Below are 20,357 nucleotides of genomic sequence, written 5' to 3' on the forward strand. Positions count from 1 at the left end.
ATTGAGCTCTGATAGTGGCCGAATATCTTCAGTCTGGAAAATATTTTTCGAAGGTATTAGCCACCAACTCACTTGACATAAATTCTTTTGAACACGCTAAAATAAGATGCTTTAAGTTGGGGAATCGCTGGGCGGATGAGATGGCATACTATACTACTAAATAATTACAGTTACAAGCAAATAGTAAAGGCAATTTCCTGTTTTAAAATATTTTTGCAGTTTTAGATGCAAGCAGTTTCGGATTTATTTAACTTCAAATAAGAGGATGCGTCTTTATATTTGTCTATATATTAATATCTATGTGTTCTTTCGGCTTGGGATAAAAGTTTAGTTTAATTTTAATAATTATCCTTTAATTTTTGATAATTTAATTTTTACTCTGAAATTTCGATAGGGCGCTTTCGTACGTGTGATTATATTTCTTTCTGTCTTCTTCTGTTTGTTCTAATATTATACAAAAAATATGGATTGTTTGCTCGTAATGAATTATGTACATATAATATTAAACATTAAGATTAGCCATCATCTAGGAGCTTAATACAAATATTAAAAACATTTAAAGAAAGATAAAAGTATGCAGAAGAAAAATAACAGAATCATAATGGCTTAAATTGCTCATATTTAAAAAAAACGCATTAATAATAAAATCAGAAAATATGCATTATGAAGCCGAAGAGTATTGCAAAATGAACAATAACTAAAACAAAAAACATGGTTATCGTTGAAAGCAAAACAAAGGGAAAAAATTAATTATTCTATGCCGTCGATTTTAATCAATCCACATAACCAAAGAATCTATCAATTTTAGGCAACAGGCGATTGTAATCTTCAGTTGAAGCGAGTTATAAACTAAGTTTGAATTAAATATGTTTTTTTATTAATAAGGTAAGTCTGTCAAAGTAGAAACATATCTTACTTGGAAGACGTCTGTTACATTCAAACCTTCATTTATACACAAATCCAGCTGAAAGGGAAAAAGAATTAAAGAACTTACTTTAGAAAATAGAGCTCGTATAAGTAACTGTCAAAATGAGAGTTTAAACAATTTTGCATTGATAAATTACAAAATCTGGAAATTGTTTGCATTTATAAATTACAAAATTAATATAGTATCATGCCAAATGCTAATTTGGAATTAAGAAAGATGTTTTCTAAGTATTAAGAAAGATGTTTTCTAGCAATGTATATTAATCTAATTATTTAAAATAAAGCTCGGAAAAATAAACTTCGGCGCTCAGCGCATTTTTCTATGAACCGAGAGTAAACATATTTCTTAGACTAATTTACTTCTTTTTTTTTTTCATGTCTTTTGATGCGAGTTTAACAAAAATAAGTTTGAATTTATAATACACTTTTAATTTGTCAGCTTGAGATTTAATCTGTAACTTCTAGTTTTGTTAAATCAAAACAATTTTATAGATCGTAAATTTTTCTTCATAGAAAATATTTAATTACCAAGATCTGGCGATTTTGGAAAAGCTGAAACAATCTCGATGATAGTTCGTGAATCGTTGCCAATTAGAAACGACAGTGCACCGAAAGAAAAGAAAAGTGACCCACAACTTGAGATTATACGATGTGATACTAAGAGAAGAGCATCTTAAGGGAAATTCCTTTGAAATCAGTGTCTCAAATAAATCTGCAAATATTAGATTATTAATTCGGACAAGTTCGACAATATTTTCAAGAAATATTCGCTTTTTTTAATCAACGTACATATGTGAACAAACATTTGGATCATGAATTTCAATAAAAGCATTTTACGATCAATGATCTCCGATGATTATTTACAAGAAATTGTAAGAATCCTCACTATAAAATTAACAACTGAAATTTGAAAAATGGCGAAAAACGTAAAACAACATCATTCGTCTCATATATTAATGGCTGTTGGAAATTTACTGATTTTTGAGTTAGAATTTACGTTGATACTTTCACGTTATCCACCCAACCCTCCTGCAAAGTCGTCAGTTGTTGATAACTACTTTTCCACCAACCTAACAAGTGAAAAAAAAAATCTGAAAGCATACAAATTTTATATTACGTCCAAATGGGCGTATTTTTCATTTGCAGAGGAGGCAACAATGAGTAATGATATTGAAACTGTCGATGTACAAGTCTCCAGGAGAAGATGCATTAGCATTATGAAGTGTGACATTGTAGAGAAATGGCGGACTCAATGGAAAAACTCTGCTAAAAATAATATTTTCATGAAGATTTTTATTCCTAAGGAAAATATGAATATTAACAATGGCATTGGCTTGAATCAGTTAATTACAGTTCATGGGAGATTTCCCTTTTATCTGAAAAGATTCTATGTTCAAGATAATGATTTATGTAAAGTATGTACAAAAGTAGGATACAATGTCCACTTTATTACAGAATGTAAGTTAACCAGATGCATTGATGGAGCGAACATAGATTTTATGAAAAATGGTTTACTTAAGGCAAGAGGAATAGCGTATAAGATTATGAAGATTATTAACAACAATAAAGGAGCCATTGTCATTGTGTGATTCGTGTGTTTGTATAGTTGTGTGGTGACTTTTGTACTGGCGTAGCCCGTATAGGGTCATAGGGCAAACTTTGTTTTGCAAGGTGGACCGGGCTACGCCCTAACAAGACAAAACAGCGATCTGTTTTAACTTAAAAAAATCAGAGAACTGTACAATTTTCGGCATTGTAGAGCAAACTGACATTGCTCTCCATGTACAACTGTAAGGATCCTAAGTTTTACTAACGTTTATTTTATTTTAAAACTGTACTATCACTTCTTATTTTCTACTTCCGGCCAGAACTAAGTGATTTAACTTGTTTATGCAAATTGTCTTGCTAACGCGAAGTACTTAAGTTGTGGCTTTTTGCCAAGAGAGAAAAGAGGAAGGAGTTATAGAAAGCAAGCCGCTTGCCACTGTAGTTTTACGAATTTTCACTCTGTTGCTGGTTGCCTTTAAGGCCAGAGGTTTAGCCCACTTGATAATTGCAGACGTATCGTAGTTTTAGCACCTCGGCGTACTACATACGTACCTTTTTTAAATAAAGGCCAATCTTAGTGCTAGGCATTTGTATACTAATTCAAAGTTAGTTTTTAGTTAGAGTTTTAGTTAGTAGTTTTTATATTCTTACGTTCAGACCACAAGTGGTTGGTCTTTGTATTCCGAAGCTCGGAAGATCCTGTAAAAGATTGAAAATAAAGGGTTTCGTATACCCTTCCTGCTTGTGTTGTCTACTTCACACCTTCTTGAACATAGCTTGAGTAAGCTCCCTGTTCCGATTCAGGACCATTCATGTTTCCAAAGCAAATAAAGAGAAACACAAGTCTTGACACAACATCTACCTGTCTGAACTTAAAAAAATTTAGAGAATGGCATAAATTAACTTCATCGAATGAGCATTCCTACATTCTGCACAAGTAAGAAAATGCCATATTTCGGAAAAAATGCAATGATATTTATGAAAAAATGCATACGCGGCATTACGATTCGGGAAAAAAGAAACTTTGCACACTAATGCAACAAACAGAAATACCACGCATGATCCTCGAATTTCAAAACCGCGAGAATTACTATCACCACTACCGACAGAGAAGGCGATATTGCGCGCTATATGTATGTGTGTTATGTATATAAATATGCGCGCTTTTGGTTTGATTCTGTTCCATCTAGTATTGAAAAAAACAAAACAATAAATAAACCGACGCATCTCAGCAAAACCGACCACCCCATGTTTGCAAATGGATGGAGTCTTTTTTCCCATCTGGCACAGCGAGGAATCTCTTTAAAGTACGTAGGTTATGGAACTAGTTCCTCGGATTCCAGTTGTCAGCGCTCCGTCGCTAGTCGCAGATCTGTGTCCTTCGGAGGTAGTGATTATTTTCTCTTTCATCGCTCCTGCTCTAGCTGCAAATCTGGCTCCTGAAGAATCTTGATTATTTGTTCTTTTCGCTTCCTCGGAGCTGTTCCTGGGTATTACGTTTTCTTTATGCAATATTACTGTAATATTTATCTAAAATATAAATTATATTTTTATTTATTTACTTATTTTTCTAACGTCTTGTAATCAAGAGTTGTGAATTTCTCTTTAATCTTCTTTAGAATTAGCATATATTTATAAACTTAAATTTTTCCATCGAATGTATTTTTTCAAGGTTGCAGATCAAATGCGGACTTACCGCATAAAAGAACGTCGATCGATATTTGGTATTATTTTGTCAAATTAGATTTAAAGAAAAGGAAAATGCCAGCATTGTCAGCAGACAATTTCCTGTTCTTTGGAGCCTGCCTCCAACTTAAAAATTAATTTTTACAATGTGCTTTGTAGTAGCAACAAAATATCAATTATAGTAATGAAATAAAATAATCTTTAACAAAAGTGAGTTTAGATTTCATTATTTTTTAACTTTTAGCATTTTTTATTCCAGAATTTTATTGTTGTTCTATGTAGAAAGTTTTTTTTTTTTTTTTTTTTTTTTTTTATGGAATCTCAAAAGTACATTCGAAAGAAATCAGCCCAGGGAGTGCGCGGTTTGGCGAGTTGATTCCAGCAATCCTGAGTTGTTTGGCTGAGTTGTTCGATTCTTTCTGCTTTTTCCTCGATCTTTGCACACCGCTTCTGATCCACGCCTATTCCAAGCGCATTCATTCATCAAGTCATTGTTAGTAAGCAGTGAACCGTTAAAAAGAGCTGATTCACTTCAGTGAGCGAATGGTTCCGATATGATTCCTTAAAGGAGGGGTTTTGTTCATCTCTAGTAAGAGATATGATTATATTATTTTTGTTTTTAAAAAGCGTATAAACAGGAAAAAAATGGGTTAAGAGAAATAGCATAACATGATTACCTAAAGCCATTAATAATAGAATAATTATGTTTCCAACAGAGTATAAGCAACAGCAGTAGCAATTTAATCGTCAGTACTAATAATAGATAATAACAGCAACAAGAGAAATGAAGAGGAGTAATAATAACAACAAGAAGAGAGAGAAAAGAAAATAATTTACCACTTCACTATTGGTTTTTCCACTCAATCCTCGTGCGAAAACTGACACTACGAATATATTGATGATGAGTGACACAAAAAGTGCGATGGCAGATTCGATGAAATAATATCGGTTAGCATCCTTTACTTCCTCTTTGTTCTTCCTGTTGATATTTCTGCTCTGAAAAGAAATATTCATTAAATTAAATACAGTAATACAATAAATTAAATTGTGATTTAGACCACCCGATTGTGGTCAAAGCAAATTTTACCAAGTAACCAATGTTAAGCAGAGCATTGGGTGTTTGATTTTTTACTCTTAACAATGAAAATTAAAAAATAATAATAATAATAATAATAATAATAAAAAGAAAATCTGAAAGCTTTCAGATTTTATATTACGCCGAAACGGACATTTAAAAAAATTTACAGACATATATTTAAAAAATTTACAGACATATACATATTTCGAGAGCATTTGGGGTAACGCTACCTTGGGCTAAAAAATTTTTAAAAATAGCACATCTTTAGAATTTCCAATAGACAGTCATGCACGCTGGAGATAAAAATGTTTTTCCCTAAAGTGTGGCCACTGCTTGCTTTGAAAACGTTGAATTTGTTAACGAAAAATTCGTTAAAGCTTGACAAAATATGAAATAGACAATAAAACAAATCTCAATTTCCTAATTCGGGCCTCTAGGTGCCCATGTTCGGGAGGAGGACTACGTCACTCAGAATTTGATGACATTCAGTACTGTTGTTTTCTTAACAATGAAAGAAAGATGCATACATTCATGCAGATTCTTCATTATTTACTTTCTTTAAATATAATACAGTGATAATATTGATAATATTTGGTGGCAACAATTTAAAAAGTGATTCGCTATTTATGGTAAAACGCCACAAAATGCCGTTTTGAGACTAATAGTCCTTTTGGGCTACCGCCCCTTTGGGCTAATAAATGTGGAAATTAAAAAAAAAAAAAAAAAAGAAAGAAATATTTGAAAGAGTTTAGATTTTAATGGTCCCCCAAAAGGGTTTGTTGAGGTTTTCTACGCTCTCGCTGAGCTCGCAGTGTACCAGTCTGCATTTGCACTCACTCCTGCTAACCCATTTCTTTTTTCTTTTTAGTTTTATTATTAAGCATACTTTTCTTCGCACTTACGCCATACATAATTCAACAGCAAAATTACAAAAATTTTAAAAGCAGCATATGTTTAGAATTTCCAATGCAGTGATGAGTGTTGGCATAACATTTTTCTATTTAAGTCTTTTCTGAGTTCATCATGTCCATGCTCAATTTTCTTAGTATGATGGCTTATAAAGCATTTTTCTCTCTTTTTATTATTAACCTTTTGTGAGATAGCATTATATATTGAATATGATGTTCTCCGCACTTACGTCACGTAAAATTCAATTCTACAGCAAAATCACAAAATATTTAAAAACAGCATATCTTTAGTGGAATTTCCGATATACGATCTCTCGCACCGGATATAAAAAAATGTTTTTTTTTTCCCTTACAGTATTGTCACTGCTCGCTTTCACATCGTTGAGTCCCTTAATAAAAAAAATCTTTAAAATTTCACAAAATATGAAATATAGGACTCGGAATTTAAATTCGTGCACATGCTCAGGTGAAGGACTGCGTTATTCAAAATCTGATGGCCCTAATTGCCGTCGTTTTTTTAAAAATGCGAGGAACGTATATATATATATACAGTTTCTCCATCATTTAATTTCTTTAAAAATAGTATGAGGTGATAACATTTGGTGGCAGCGATTTGAAAAGAGATTCGCCGTTTTAGGGGACGAAACAAAATTTCATTTCGAGACCAATAGCCCTCGAAATGCTTTTAACGCACTTTTGGGCTAATAAATATAAAAAAATAAAAGGAGTTGATTATTTAGATCAGGCATAGATAATCCTAAATAATTCTAGCAATTATGTTATAAAAATTATGATGTTTCAGTAATAGACCTATCTGCCACCGAAGGTGCAGATAAAACGTTTTTGACTGAAAATTAATAATCTAATAAAATATAGTTCGAAAAGTAAAACAACACATTTCATTGTTTCCTTGCAAAATGCCGTTTCGAGACTAATATCCCATTGGAGCTACGTACCTTTCGGGCTTAAAATATCTGAAAGCTTTTAGATTTTAGATTGCGCCCAAAAGGGCGTTTTTTTCATTAACATACACATACACGTTTCGAGAGCATTAGAGCAAATGCCCTTTTGGGCTATAAATATTTAAAAACTTCATTTCTTTAGAATTTCCAACGGACAGTCTCGCGCGAAGGAGATAAAAATGTTTTATTCTGTACAGTGTTGCCATTGTTTCCTTTGAAATCGTTGAGTTTTTTATTCAAAAATTCGTTAAAGGTTTACAAAATATGAAATAGATTATAAAACAAATTCGAAATTCAAAATGCTCATTTTCGGGTAGAAAACTACGTACGTTATTCAAAATTTGATGACTTTAGGTGTCTTCATTTTTTCACAATGCGATAAACATACATATATTTACGCAGATTCTTCATTATTTAGTTTCTTCAAATATGATATAGGGCGATAATACTGGGTGGCAACAATTTGAAAAGTGATACAGCCGTTTATAGTGATTCGATGTAAAATGCCGTTTCGAGAGTAATAGCCCTTCTGGATTAACGCTCCTTTAGGCAAAAAATTAAATGAAATAGTAGCTTAACAATATTCATGCAATTAAAAAAAAGCTTAAGGGGAGTTGGAACTCCAAAATCTTCAAAAAATTGTGATTTCAGATTTTTGCATTTTCAAATTCTCTACACTTTTATCTTTCTAAAAATACCATTCTTTAATCTGTATGAAAATGACTGTAAAAAAATCTAGTTTTAATTTGTCATCTACTGCTTTGATCAAAGAGGATTTTTACATAAAAACGCGTTTTTCTCCAAACGTGATTTTTTTATACTCGATGTACCTTTTCTCAGGAACTACTGCTCACAGTTATATAAACTTTCTATGGCTTATTTATTAGGTTCCCTAATATTTACTGAAATGAGCTTTTTGTAATAAACTTAGAAAAAAAAATTTAAAAATTTTTTGTGTGAGAAAAGTGCTAAATTTTACTATGTCTAACAAAATATCCTGTAATTTACTCTAAGATTCAAAATGTTTCAAAAGCTCATTTCAGTATAATCAGATAGGTACATACTTTAATTACAGAAAAAATTTCAAGCTTGTATCTACAGCAGATTTTGAGAAAAGGTACATCGAAAATGGCCAATTTAACATTGTCGGTATAGGGGTTTCTGATACCCCTTAACGTGAATAAAAATTAATGAGAAATGTATGTGATCTCAAGATGACTAATGCTGACAAATGGGCACAGGTTTTATCATAATGATAAAGATCAAGTCATCTTATTATTATTTACGTATTCCGCCCTAAGGCACTATACGGAAGGGAAGGGTGTCTTCGCGAAGGCAAACTGGCTCGTACTAACACGTTACACACGTGGAAAACAACGAAAGCGCCTATGCTGCCAGCCCATTCGTGGGATTCGAACCTCGGACCGAACTACCAGCGTTCAGGAATTTTACCGCTCGGCTGCTGATGGACTCTTATTACGATTAGAGTGGCGAAAAGTCGAGCGATGAAATTTTATTTTGTATTGATGTCTCCTCGCAACAGACGAGAACATTTGTTTTTGAAATTATTTTTTTGATTTTTATACGCGCTGCTAATTCAAATAATGAATTCATTCCAATTTTCGTGAGATTTAAATTTCCGCTTAATGTTGAGAAAGGGGTTTTATTATTGTTTTTTTTTATAAAATAAAATTCAGATTCCTCAATTACTTTAGAAAGCTCTGATTCTAAAATCGTAGCTCTGGAACATAAGATTTTAGGAATACAGAAGTTCAACAACATCTATTCAATTTTACCCAATATCGACAAATTCTGCATCGATTTCGAAATTAAGTTCTTCCATGATTCTCTCTAAAGAAAAAAAAAAAAATTCCTTTCCTTTTCATATGAAAAGCGAATGTCTTTTTTTTTTAACCGTATAGACTTGAGTTTGAGAAGCTTCTAAGAGAAAAGCATTGATTTTTTTTTAATTTCGCTAATGCTTCTAAAATATTCTATATCTTTAAAGGGGGGAAAACAGAATAAAAATAATTTACAGTAATAATTCAATCTTAAATAATTAAATGTCATTTTGTAAATGTACAAATCGAAATAGTGTATGCATTGTTTATTTGCCGGAAGATTTCTATGACAACGTATTCCAAACAGAAACATATGGGTTTTGAAGTGAAGTGATCATAACTTCGATACCATTTGCTTCGCAAATAGCAAATTCGAACCTTTATCTTATTTTTAATGAGAATGACTGTTAAAGTTAATGAAATTAAATAATATTGTTTTAAGTAATCATGTGTATAAAACATCTGAAATTTCCTTGATGAATCTATTAAACCTACCATATCTTTTTATGATGATATGAGGAGCATATTCGATCGTATAAGTGGTACTGAAAAACGAAGAAAATTGCGTTATACTTCTTCGAACGTTTGCAGGTAAAATTTGGATGAAGTACCTTAAAAGTCATTGATAAACCACACTATTCCGTATTATTCCGTATTTATTCATCCCAGAAGAGATTGAGAAAATGTTTCTATCGCCAACTACAATCGTGAAAATTTATTAACAGTCGGTGGCAATAACTCAGAATTTCTGTGTCGTATCTCGTTCAGAAATAAGCGTTTTCTTCTACAGTGTAAGTAGGAAGTTAGAACTCCTAATTTTATATTCTAAAAATTAATCCCATATTTAAAAACAGAAAGCAGAGAACTATGCCTGTTACGACAATTGTATCTTTGGAGGATAGACCGGCAGAAGAAAATCCTTTTGCCCAGAATACCGAACTAAGCTTAGTTACTCAAATCCTTAAATGTGTATGTACAAAGCCAAAAGGAATAATCTGTAGCAAGGAGTTGCTGAATTTGTTTTTTTGCTTATTCCATCACGTAACTGTGTTGTGGATTCTAATCACATGCATGTTCTTCCGAACCCCTTTCAAACCTCTAACAGCAGCGTCTGTATGTTTGTCACTAATCCTGCCGTTAATAAGTTTATATTTGTTGAAATCGAAAGTCAAAGAACTGAAAATTCTAAGCAAGGATATCCAAGAACTTATGGTTATCATGCATTGTGCTGGATATAAACGCTTGTACATTTACGTAAGTTGTTGCGTTTTAATAATTGCCTTAGCTTTGGTAAATGGTTTACTTCTCAGTTACAACAAAAACACAAATCGAACCTATTCGTATGCGATATCAAACTTTGAATTAAATGAAGTCGCACATTCTTTCCTCCTTTTTTTCTTGGACACATATTTTTATTTTTCTTCGGTATCTTTAACTGGTATTCAGACCTTAATCTTTTGCATATTTTGTCGATGCCTGGGGAAGGTAATAACTCATTTTAATGCAACACTCACGAATAAGCATTCGAACTCTGAACTTATCATTAAGTGCCACTTGTATAAACGTATTCGAAAGTGCCACGAATTCATGATTCAGTGCTTTTCAGCCATCCTGTTTCTGTCAGTTACTTTCTACTTCGGTACAATGTTCGGTACTCTCGCGAGTCTCATATTATCAAAAGTTTATAAAGAAACTTTCTATGCACGCCTTTTAATTCTTACACCAAACTGCGTCCTCGGAATTTTGTTCATAACTTTGAGTGCTTCTTCGGTGTCTGAAAAGACTATACAAATGAGAAAGACTTTGAAATTAGTATATGAGGAAGAAATATTCAACAATCCAAAATCACAAACGACTGCTCTTCTAAAGTCGTTTCTTTGGGATGATCGTCTGATGTTTACAGGTCTCAGTTTGTTCCAACTCAATCGCAGTTTCATATTGTCTTCATTCGGTGCTTTATTGACATATGGTTTACTAATCATTCATCTGCTTTAAGTAATTTAGTCTGCATCAAAATATATCATAATTATTCATGATATTCTGGAGACCATATTGACGGAATCTATGCTAATAGCTGGTAATTCGAATTAAGTTTGAATTCCGGCGAAAGGGCTGGCCGTATAAACGTTTTCGTGAACAAACGTGAATAGGAGCCCATTCCTCTTCGAAAGCTTTCCACTAAGATAACCCTTCTCTCAGGCAAACAACTGTAGTTGCTTTGTCATAATATATTAATCTAAATATGATGTTTTGGAAAGTTCACATCTCTTTACCAGAGTTAATGTGATTGCCACAATAAAAAAAAATTGATTTAGGGAGAATACAGCTATGTAATTTAATCAATAATTTGTCATATAATTTTGAAATCGTATTTTGTGATTGTTTATTTTATTGTAAAAAGAAATTTTTTATGTAAAGTGTTTCGATTTTATTTCTAGTAATAGTTCTTACACTATATTTTCACTTTTTTTTCTCGTTTATAATATAAATATTTTGAGGCATTTTTTAAGAAACGACATTGATGTAATGTATATCTTTTTAGTTATGCGATTTTTATATCATCTTTCATTGCGCTATTGCTTAAAGCAAAAATATTATACCCAAAAAATTCAGGTGTGATTTAGTTTGAGAAGTAAATATAGTAATTTTAGTTCTAACAAATACTTAAAGTTACCTCAAAATTATATTAACTTATATATATATGCAAAATTTTTTTATGTTTTGTTACTCAGAATGATATTTTAGTAAATATTTAAGGAATTTTTTTTCTTTCACTCTATTAAAATATTCTCGAGAAATTTAATTTGAAAATTCTTTTCTGTTCTTCCGCTATATGCTGTGACCAAATAGCCTTTTTTTTTTTTTTTTTTTTATAACGTTTTGTGTGTTACCTTTATTTATTATATATCATGTTCTTCGCACTTATACCATAAAATCCAATTGAACAACAATATCGCAAAATAATTTAAAAAGAGCGTATTTTTAGAATTTCCGATACAGTCCTCGCGCGCTGAAAATAAAAATGTTACTTTTTTTTCCCGTACAGTTTTGTCATTTGAAATCGCTGAGTTTGTTAATCAAAAGCTCATAAATGCTTTGCAAAATATGAAATATATAATAAAATAAATTCCAAATTTGGGCTTCCAGTTGCCCATATTCGGGTGGAGACGTACGTTATTCAGAATGTGATGGTTCTAGGTACCGTTGTTTTATCACAATGCGAGAAACATACATACATTTATCCAGATTCTTCATTATTTAATTTCTTTAAACATAATACAGGGCGATAATATTTGGTGGCAACAGTTTGAAAAGTGAAAACTCCATTTATAGTGAAGCGACGCAAAATGCCAAAACGAAATCAACAGCTAATGCCCTTTGCGCTAAAAATTTAAATCCTGCATAATCGTCATGAGCTTCTCCTTCCGAACCTACTGCTGCATGCAAAGTATAAGGCGATAGTCTTGGATTTATCCCTTTTTTCCCTTTCACTGCTCAGGTCATTTACCCACCTTGGGAAAATGCATACTTAAAAAATCCGTTCTACATTGAGTTGAAAGTACCCAATGGTGCAGACGGTACCCCATGTGTACTTTGACTGTCTGCACATTTCTGGCGTACAAACTAACCCCACGATTTACATATTTATACCCCCAGCATTTCTGTGCGTTACTATTTTCCCATTTACATACTGAACAGTTCATATGATTCTATTCATTACATACAGGTCAAATTACACAACAATCAGTTATTAAATTCCTTGAAAGTGTATATGTTGGGAAATTTGCATTCCACCTCTGCGGCTGCGCCGAGCAGAAAAAGGTAAAATATTTAATCCAACAGCAGAATCCACAAGCGATGGTGGTGAAGATTGTGTGCCCTCAAGAAGTATGTGAAGTCTTTCCAAGTGTAGGTGAAAACTGTGTTTCTTCCCCATGTGGTCCTCCAGATATGCTTTGTCTGTGTGCCCTCCAGATATGCTTTATCGACGTGGTCAACAGCCGTGAATTATTCTGTAGTGTGGTGATTTCAAGGCATGGCATGGAAACCCGCATTGGAATACAGCTATGGAAGACAAGATTGAAACAGGAATCTAGTATAGTTATCCCAGATAATTTACTACTCCGCCAAGTACCTGAATAAATGAACTCTTAAGTAGACTCAACTCATGCTGTACCAGTCAGGTACATTCATCTGTTATTCACCATATGGTTTTACTAACGTATCATAGTCTGACATGATATGATTCATCTGTTTTCTTAAACTCTAGGAAAGCACCCAATAAAACTTACGTTTCCAGCTTACAGCAATTGTGCAATGGTCCTTTGGTAGGGGACCATGTTTTAAATTACTGCTTTTCAATCTCAAGAACCTTCAAAAATCAAAACAACTGTATAACGATATTGAATTTTCTTCTTTTTTGCTATGTATGTTGCTTAGATTAAAGAAATTATCTAATTTAAGTTTCCCAAAATTTAAAAGTATAATAACAATAATTTGAATGATTAAGTACTTACCTTAACTAAAGAGGAATGTAAATAAAGATTGTGGGGTGTGATCATGGCTCCCACAATACCGACAGCTTGTAACAAAATTTGGCTGGTGCAGTCCGCACATCCGGGTATGAAAAGGCCTTTGACGACTTCGATCTGATCAGGTTTAGCAACCCCATACTGAAACGAAATAGAGTACATAAATATGTTGTCGTTTGTAACTAAATTGCATTGAACTATTATTTCATCAACTTTCATATCCCTTCATTTACGGTAAGTCTGTGTAATTCAATAATCAGTAGAAAAATATTGGCTGTTATGCCACTGTCTGTATACAGAGTCCAAAAGAAAGTACGCAAGTAATCATTTAATTTATGAACTAGCAATGTAATCTTCACAAAGACGAAAATAAAACTATTCCCAGAAAGTACATAAAGTAATGGGAAGATCAAAATAGAAGGGAGGGGGAATAAGAAAATCGTTAGTGAAAGAGGAAGAAAAATCACCCGTTACCAAGTAAGGAAATAGGTGACTCCGCATTGCTTCCAAGCAAAATGTCCCTTGATGCAGGAAAAAACTTTTATCGACAACGTTTGAAACTGTCAAATTACATTAAAAAAATTGTAGAAAATCGTCTGATTAATTGATTTTGGTTAGTCTTATTTTAAAAGACAGCGAAGGTCAGCTTACATACAGCTTCATTATCTAAAAAAAATTGAAGATTTTACGAGCCAAAAATTTTTTAACCACTTGCGCTAAAAGGACGTGCCACGCACGTCGAGATGCTTTTGTCTCAAACCGCGAGCGACGTGAACACCACGTCGATAGGCATTTATCGCAAAAATGAAAATAATGTGGTGCACACGACGCCTAACAACGAGATTGTTTATTTCTCGAGCTACAGCTCTGGATTGCACTCGCAGACGCGGAGCGGCGTAAATGAGACACTTTACCGCTTGTTATATTGTAGCGCACGGCACCGCAACTGTGAAGTTTAGTCATAGCGCAAGAGGTTAATGCGAGACTTTTAAAAAGAATGATCAGTTATAAAGTAGTTCAGCACTATATGTTTACTGATCTGTATCTAGACTATTTCTAATTCAAATTAGTAAACACATAGAGCACTAATGCTCAGTGATAATGCACTAATGCTAACATTAGTGATAATGTACTAAGCTGATACTAGTAAGAATGCACTAATACTAAACTCATAGGGCACTAATGCTCAGTGATAGTGCAATGCTAACACTAATGCTAAGTGGTTCTTTATTATACGTCAGTAGATCATTAGATGTATACTAGTTCTGTAATGCATCTCTTTGGCGTAATCATGGTTATAGATGGTTTTCCGTTATAAAAGACATATATATATATCTTTGCAGTGTTTTACTTTAAATTTCTAATAGTTATTTTTATTTTGGAACAAACCTCTCCTTATACATTCTAATTTCCCATATACGCTTCCCCGCCATAATGAGTTTTCAGGGTTACGATTTATGCAAATGAGGTAGAAATGGGTATTTAAGCTGCAGTCTGGGTCACTTCAGTAAGAGAGCGTGTTCTGCCTTTAGGACACCTTATTAGTTCAAGCTTACTATTCTACGGCCGTATTTATGCGTGCCTGCTAGTATACGCCGGGCATATTTAAATAAGGGCCAACTCCGCGAAATGATTCTGTGCAGCTTCGGCTTATTAGTTTTATTTAGCATTAGTTTAGTTTTTTATGAAAGCCTAAGTGGAGGCTTATTATACGCCCTAGAGGAGCCATCGATTAATTGATTTTGAGTTGGAATAAAGGATAATTTAATCCTTCTCCGGAGTTGTTACTTGCCATACAAGAATTCAGCGAATAGTCGCTATACAGTACTTCAGTATTCTTGCTTCCAACGAACTCTAGTTTAGGTAGGATATTACAAGTTTATGAAGTTAAAGACAATAAAATTATTATAACTATCGTATCTGATGAACAAAACGTTTTCTCAAAATCTTCAGTATTTGTTGCATTGTTAACACATACATTTCTCTCATTGCCTCCGTGTTCAGGGACATAACAGCAAAGGCATATACTGGGCAGAGTCTTCGGAATCACTTCCAATAGTGATTGTAGTGTCAGCTTGAGAAATGGAGGGATTTGTTAGACATCTGTGCAATGATGCTCATAATGTGGTATCCGTAAATCATTTGAAGTCTTCTTCTGATGCGTTGGTGGCATAAAAATTTATACCGAATACAATTATAACATTTGAGATGCTTCTAGGTTACACTGTTTTCAGACTACCGTTTTCTCTGTACTTTTGATTTTATTAATTAATCTGTTTTGTAAACAGGTTACTACTTCTAAGACACCAGTGTCTTAGGATTATGCTTTCGATCTGTCAGACATGCGCGTTCGGATATTCGACTGATTCTGCTGGCTCAAACTATTTGCGCTCCAAATGTTAGCACGATGATAACATATGAGGTACTTGGATAAACTTTCTTTCAAGAAATTATCGGATATCTCTATCTGTCAAGTTGATTGGAGACTAGAAGAGCATAAAATACGTCATAAGTTTGCACACTAAATACACGTTTGATTATGAGATTTCGAAAACTTACCTCATAACCGAAAGTAATTGCCATAACAGCAATCAGAAAAGCAAAGAATGCTTCCAGTTTTCGAAGTCCGTATTTATCCAAGAATAAAAATGTGAATGTGTCGAATATAGTTAATAGGGCTCCACCATATAAAGGAATCCTAGATAAAAAAATGAATGAAAAAAAGAGATCCAATAAATCTATTAAGACATATTTTACAGATGACAATAAACTATCTGCACACAAGTATATTTTATTTGTTTAACACCAGAAATACGAAGGTGTGACATTCATGGCCCAAAATAAGTTTCAATTCTTGTATTTTCTTGACTTTTCAAAATAAAATTCTGTAATTTTTGACTTTCGTGCGCATTCAGAATCATTACTCAAACGGTAATTAAAACTTAAAATCCTTTTAGTAAAATTGAATTATAACTTTATTTTCCAAGAAATGTTATACCTAGAATTAACTGTGCGGGTCCTCTCTTACCTTAAGCTGAAAAGGACCATTATCTTATTTTTCATGTTGCTCTCAACCCCTCATTGTTGAGAATTTCGGGCATAATGTTACGAAATGTACGTTATTGCGGGTATTTTGCAAGAAGAGAAAAGAAGATGGTTTCAAAAGGATTTGAAAGATATGCATTTCAAATTTTATTCTGCAGCATCAAGCCATTGTACATTAAATTAATTATTTATTATGATATTATTGTTCGAATTCGTGGTTCTGCGGGTTCTTGGATTTAGAGTAATTGATGAAAACATTTGATGAAGAATCAAAACACAATTTATTCGCCAGTAAGCATTATTACACAACACAGTTCCAAAGACAAGTTTACACTCCTCGAAAAACTACGACAAACACACTGAAACAATCAACAACACAGCCTTCAGGCTATAACGATGAGGACAGCTTCACAGAAAAGCACTAAAGTACAGCTTCCGACTCGGTCGACCTTCTCAAGCTAATCTCTGAACTCAAGACACTACTTCTTTCGCTCCGTACAGGCAGGGTATATATAGCCTTTAACCTGTCTGTGAGAAAATTCCCAAGGAAAACTGCTAAGAATGCGTTCTAGAATGTTCTCGTTCTGTCTATGGCACATCGCCAATCTTGTCGCCAAATATCTCCAAAAAGCGACTTCGCCCCAAATTTGGCAGTCCTACCTTTTTTTGATACTTTCTGGCAATCCTAACCCCGCTTTGCGGTGAAGCTATATCGCGGCAGCTGGGCATTTGGCTACAACACTATTAATCGAGCTTTTATTTCGAAAGTTCTAGAATGTTATAGATAGAAACGGAACGCTATAAAGTGCATTTGTGTCAATAGTTAATAGAAAACTGTGAAGTAGGATTGATAAATGTCATTTCATTTTGACAAATGTAAAGAAATCGTTTCTCACATGAGAAGGTTGCGAAACTTCTAAATAAACTTTTAGAAAATGAATCTTGTGATCAGAATTCACCAGGAGATATTAGGAATTTTATAAATTTTTAAAAAGCACAGAAACGCCATCCAAATAAATATAAAATGATAAAAATATTAATTATCTTAGCTGCTCTTCCATTGTGTCAATGTCAGTAGAAGAAAAGAAAATATTTCTCATTAGCACATTGAATTCTTCAGTATAAATTTATCATATTAGTAAGGATATACCTGAAGTAGTACATTTTTATAGTTTCACTAAATTTAGCTTTTGCATTTACGCTATGGACTAAATGGATATGAAAATACTGCAGGAATTTTATATCACAGCATTGTTCAATGCAAATTTTTTCTTTCTTTCAGTAATTTACATTTTGGAGCTATAAATGCTTGTAAGAATTTTAAGTTTTATGAACGTTTATTTTATTTTAAAACTTTGCTATCCTTTCTTATTTTCTGTTTCCGGCCAGAAAAAAGTGCGAGTAAAATTGTTTATGCTAATGAGGTTACAAACTGCATAGGTATTTAAGATGTGTCTTTTAGCCAAGAGAAGAGAGAGACTTCTTGCTGCCTTACCACGCGCGTGTTTTTCAGTCAGTTTCTGTCTGCCTTGAGGTCAAAACTTAGTTCCCGCTGATATTTGAAGACGTATAGTAGTTTTTGCATTTCGCTCAGTACATACGTAGTGCCAAATGGCCAATCTTTGCATTATAAGTCTCTGTAAAGCATCTAAGTTTAATTCTTATATAGTTATGTTAGTTTATTTCTTATTTTCTACGTTTTAGACCATAAGTGCTGGTCTCTGTATCCCGAAATATTTCTAAAAATAGAATGAAGATCGCCTAAAAATGTGCGAACAGCCTCGCCTCTGTGTTTAAATATTCTATAACTAAGCTATTTCTGATTTATATGTCATAACTAAATTTAAAATGATAATTCCTTAATGCATATTTTTTATAGCAAATTTGAACGTAATACACGTTTAATTTTGCTTGAGCTTTAGCAAATAATCTAAAATTTGATTAATTATCAATAGAAAATGATATCAAATACCCTTTACTTCGTAACGCACGATATTCCATAAAATCAATTTCCTTCTTCAGAATAACTTTGATTACAGGTTTGTATCCTACACACGTGAAAATAAGGCTACCGAAGCCAGTGAGCCAAATCTAGGCATGATTAAGTCTAAGCATGGTAATTAGCAATTCTAGGCATAAAGAAAACCTGATAATTCTAGTGTTAAAATACTTTAAGTTAGTACACACGTTATTTTGCTATATATATCTCTTGAATGTATAGCCGTTAATCCATCTTTCCAATTAAAAAGAAGGAATTAAATAAACAGGGAAAGGATTCCAGTTTAAGAACTGAATTACAGTAATTTTGACCATACCATAGTATAAAAACAATATACGTAACTTAAATTTTTACAGGCAGAAATGTGAAAGGAAAAATATTTGCTGAAAAATCACCTTTTCTATAACCAAAACGGTACAGAAATAAATCAGCCTTCATCAAATATTCTTGATTTATTACTGCCTGAAATCTAAACACTGCAAAAAATATTGTTGCGTGCGGTACGGGTTCGTAATAGACTGAATGCACACAAGTCCGATGACAGGTTAATAAAATTTATTTTATTAGAAGAAACATTTCAAATTTCACATAGAATGCAGTTTTTAAACCGAAGGTAAATTGTTGCTAAATAAAAGATAAATTCACCAAATGAAGACAAAACAGATAGCGGTACTGCATAGGTCAAAGCGGGCCAATATATAAATTCCTGTATATCTTCGGAAATTTTGAATAAAAAACTGAAATGTTTTGCATGTATGCTTACAAATACGTCTGCTTTAAGATGGTGGTAAACTTTTTATAGATTATAATTCAAAAATTTTTTTGAAAAATTTATGAAAATTATTTAAAAATACAAATTTTAAAAATAAATCATAAAAATGGATGAATTTTATTTGGAATGAACCTAAATTTCGAAATGTGAAAGGAAGAATTAAATTAGTTTAATAAAAACAGAGAGATTAATAAAAATATACCAAACTTAATTAACATTGAGAAGCTAAAATTTTGAGAGCTAAATTTTAAATTTTAAAAACTACTCGTGTGATTTTTACAAAACTTAGTAGTTTTAGTAGTTTTACAAAACTTAGTAATTTGAGTCGTAGAATTGAAATATGGAAAAAAATTGGGTACTTACGTATTATCGCAACCAGGTTGGCGCTATTTGTAAGTTTGAGTAAAAAAGTATGAATAGAAAGAAAATGTACATTTATTAATTACAGATAATTTTTAATACAGTTTTTTATATTATTTTGTTTACCCTACTTACGGCAACCTTATGTTAATTTATTAAAGCGACGTGTGCGTAGTTCGTAGATTCTTTCGTTGCCTACATTGTGCCATTCGTAGATGTTTTTTAGTTAAAACATGTCGCTGTGTACATTGATTCTTGTCAAATATTTTTGGTTAGAAACTTTACGTTTTTGCTATCTAAATTTTTTGTTTTTGTTTCGGATTTTTAGCTTAAATCGTGTGTTCAAAACGTAGTTTTTGCATGTGCGAAAACCGCGTTTTTGGAGACATTTTAGGCTTAAAGTTTGAAATATAGACAAGAATCCATGTACACAGCGACATGTTTTAACTTAAAAAAAACATCTACGAATGGCACAATGTAGGCAACGAACGAATCTACGAACTACGCACACCTCGCTTTAATAAATTAACGTAAGGTTGCCGTAAGTAGGGTCGCCAAATTTGGCGATTTATGCGAATTTTTGCCTGGTTGCGTTAATACGTAAGTACCAAAAATTGGCATGCTATTTCAGAAAAAGTCCGATTTTGTGTCAAAATACCTATATTAGAACGATAATATATATAAATCTAATACATATCC

At 32.7% G+C, this 20,357-nt stretch overlaps 1 protein-coding gene across 2 annotated transcripts in view; it reads right to left on the minus strand.

The window, feature by feature from the left end:
- Positions 1 to 20,357, minus strand: part of LOC118199135 (natural resistance-associated macrophage protein 2-like) — a 108,021-nt gene that overhangs the window by 35,985 nt on the left and 51,679 nt on the right. For both annotated transcript variants that reach the window (XM_085811324.1, XM_085811325.1), the window contains exons 5-8: positions 16,042 to 16,180; positions 13,468 to 13,623; positions 4,999 to 5,157; positions 917 to 964 (exon numbers count right to left, since the gene is read on the minus strand). In XM_085811324.1, coding sequence (XP_085667450.1) covers positions 917 to 964; positions 4,999 to 5,157; positions 13,468 to 13,623; positions 16,042 to 16,180 — 502 coding nt within the window. The remainder of the gene's footprint in view (positions 1 to 916; positions 965 to 4,998; positions 5,158 to 13,467; positions 13,624 to 16,041; positions 16,181 to 20,357) is intronic.

The sequence above is a fragment of the Stegodyphus dumicola genome, chromosome 2 (assembly GCF_044657685.1).
Source record: "Stegodyphus dumicola isolate Sdum_Otavi_A_Nest chromosome 2, ASM4465768v1".
Classification (NCBI taxonomy): Eukaryota; Metazoa; Arthropoda; class Arachnida; order Araneae; family Eresidae; genus Stegodyphus; species Stegodyphus dumicola.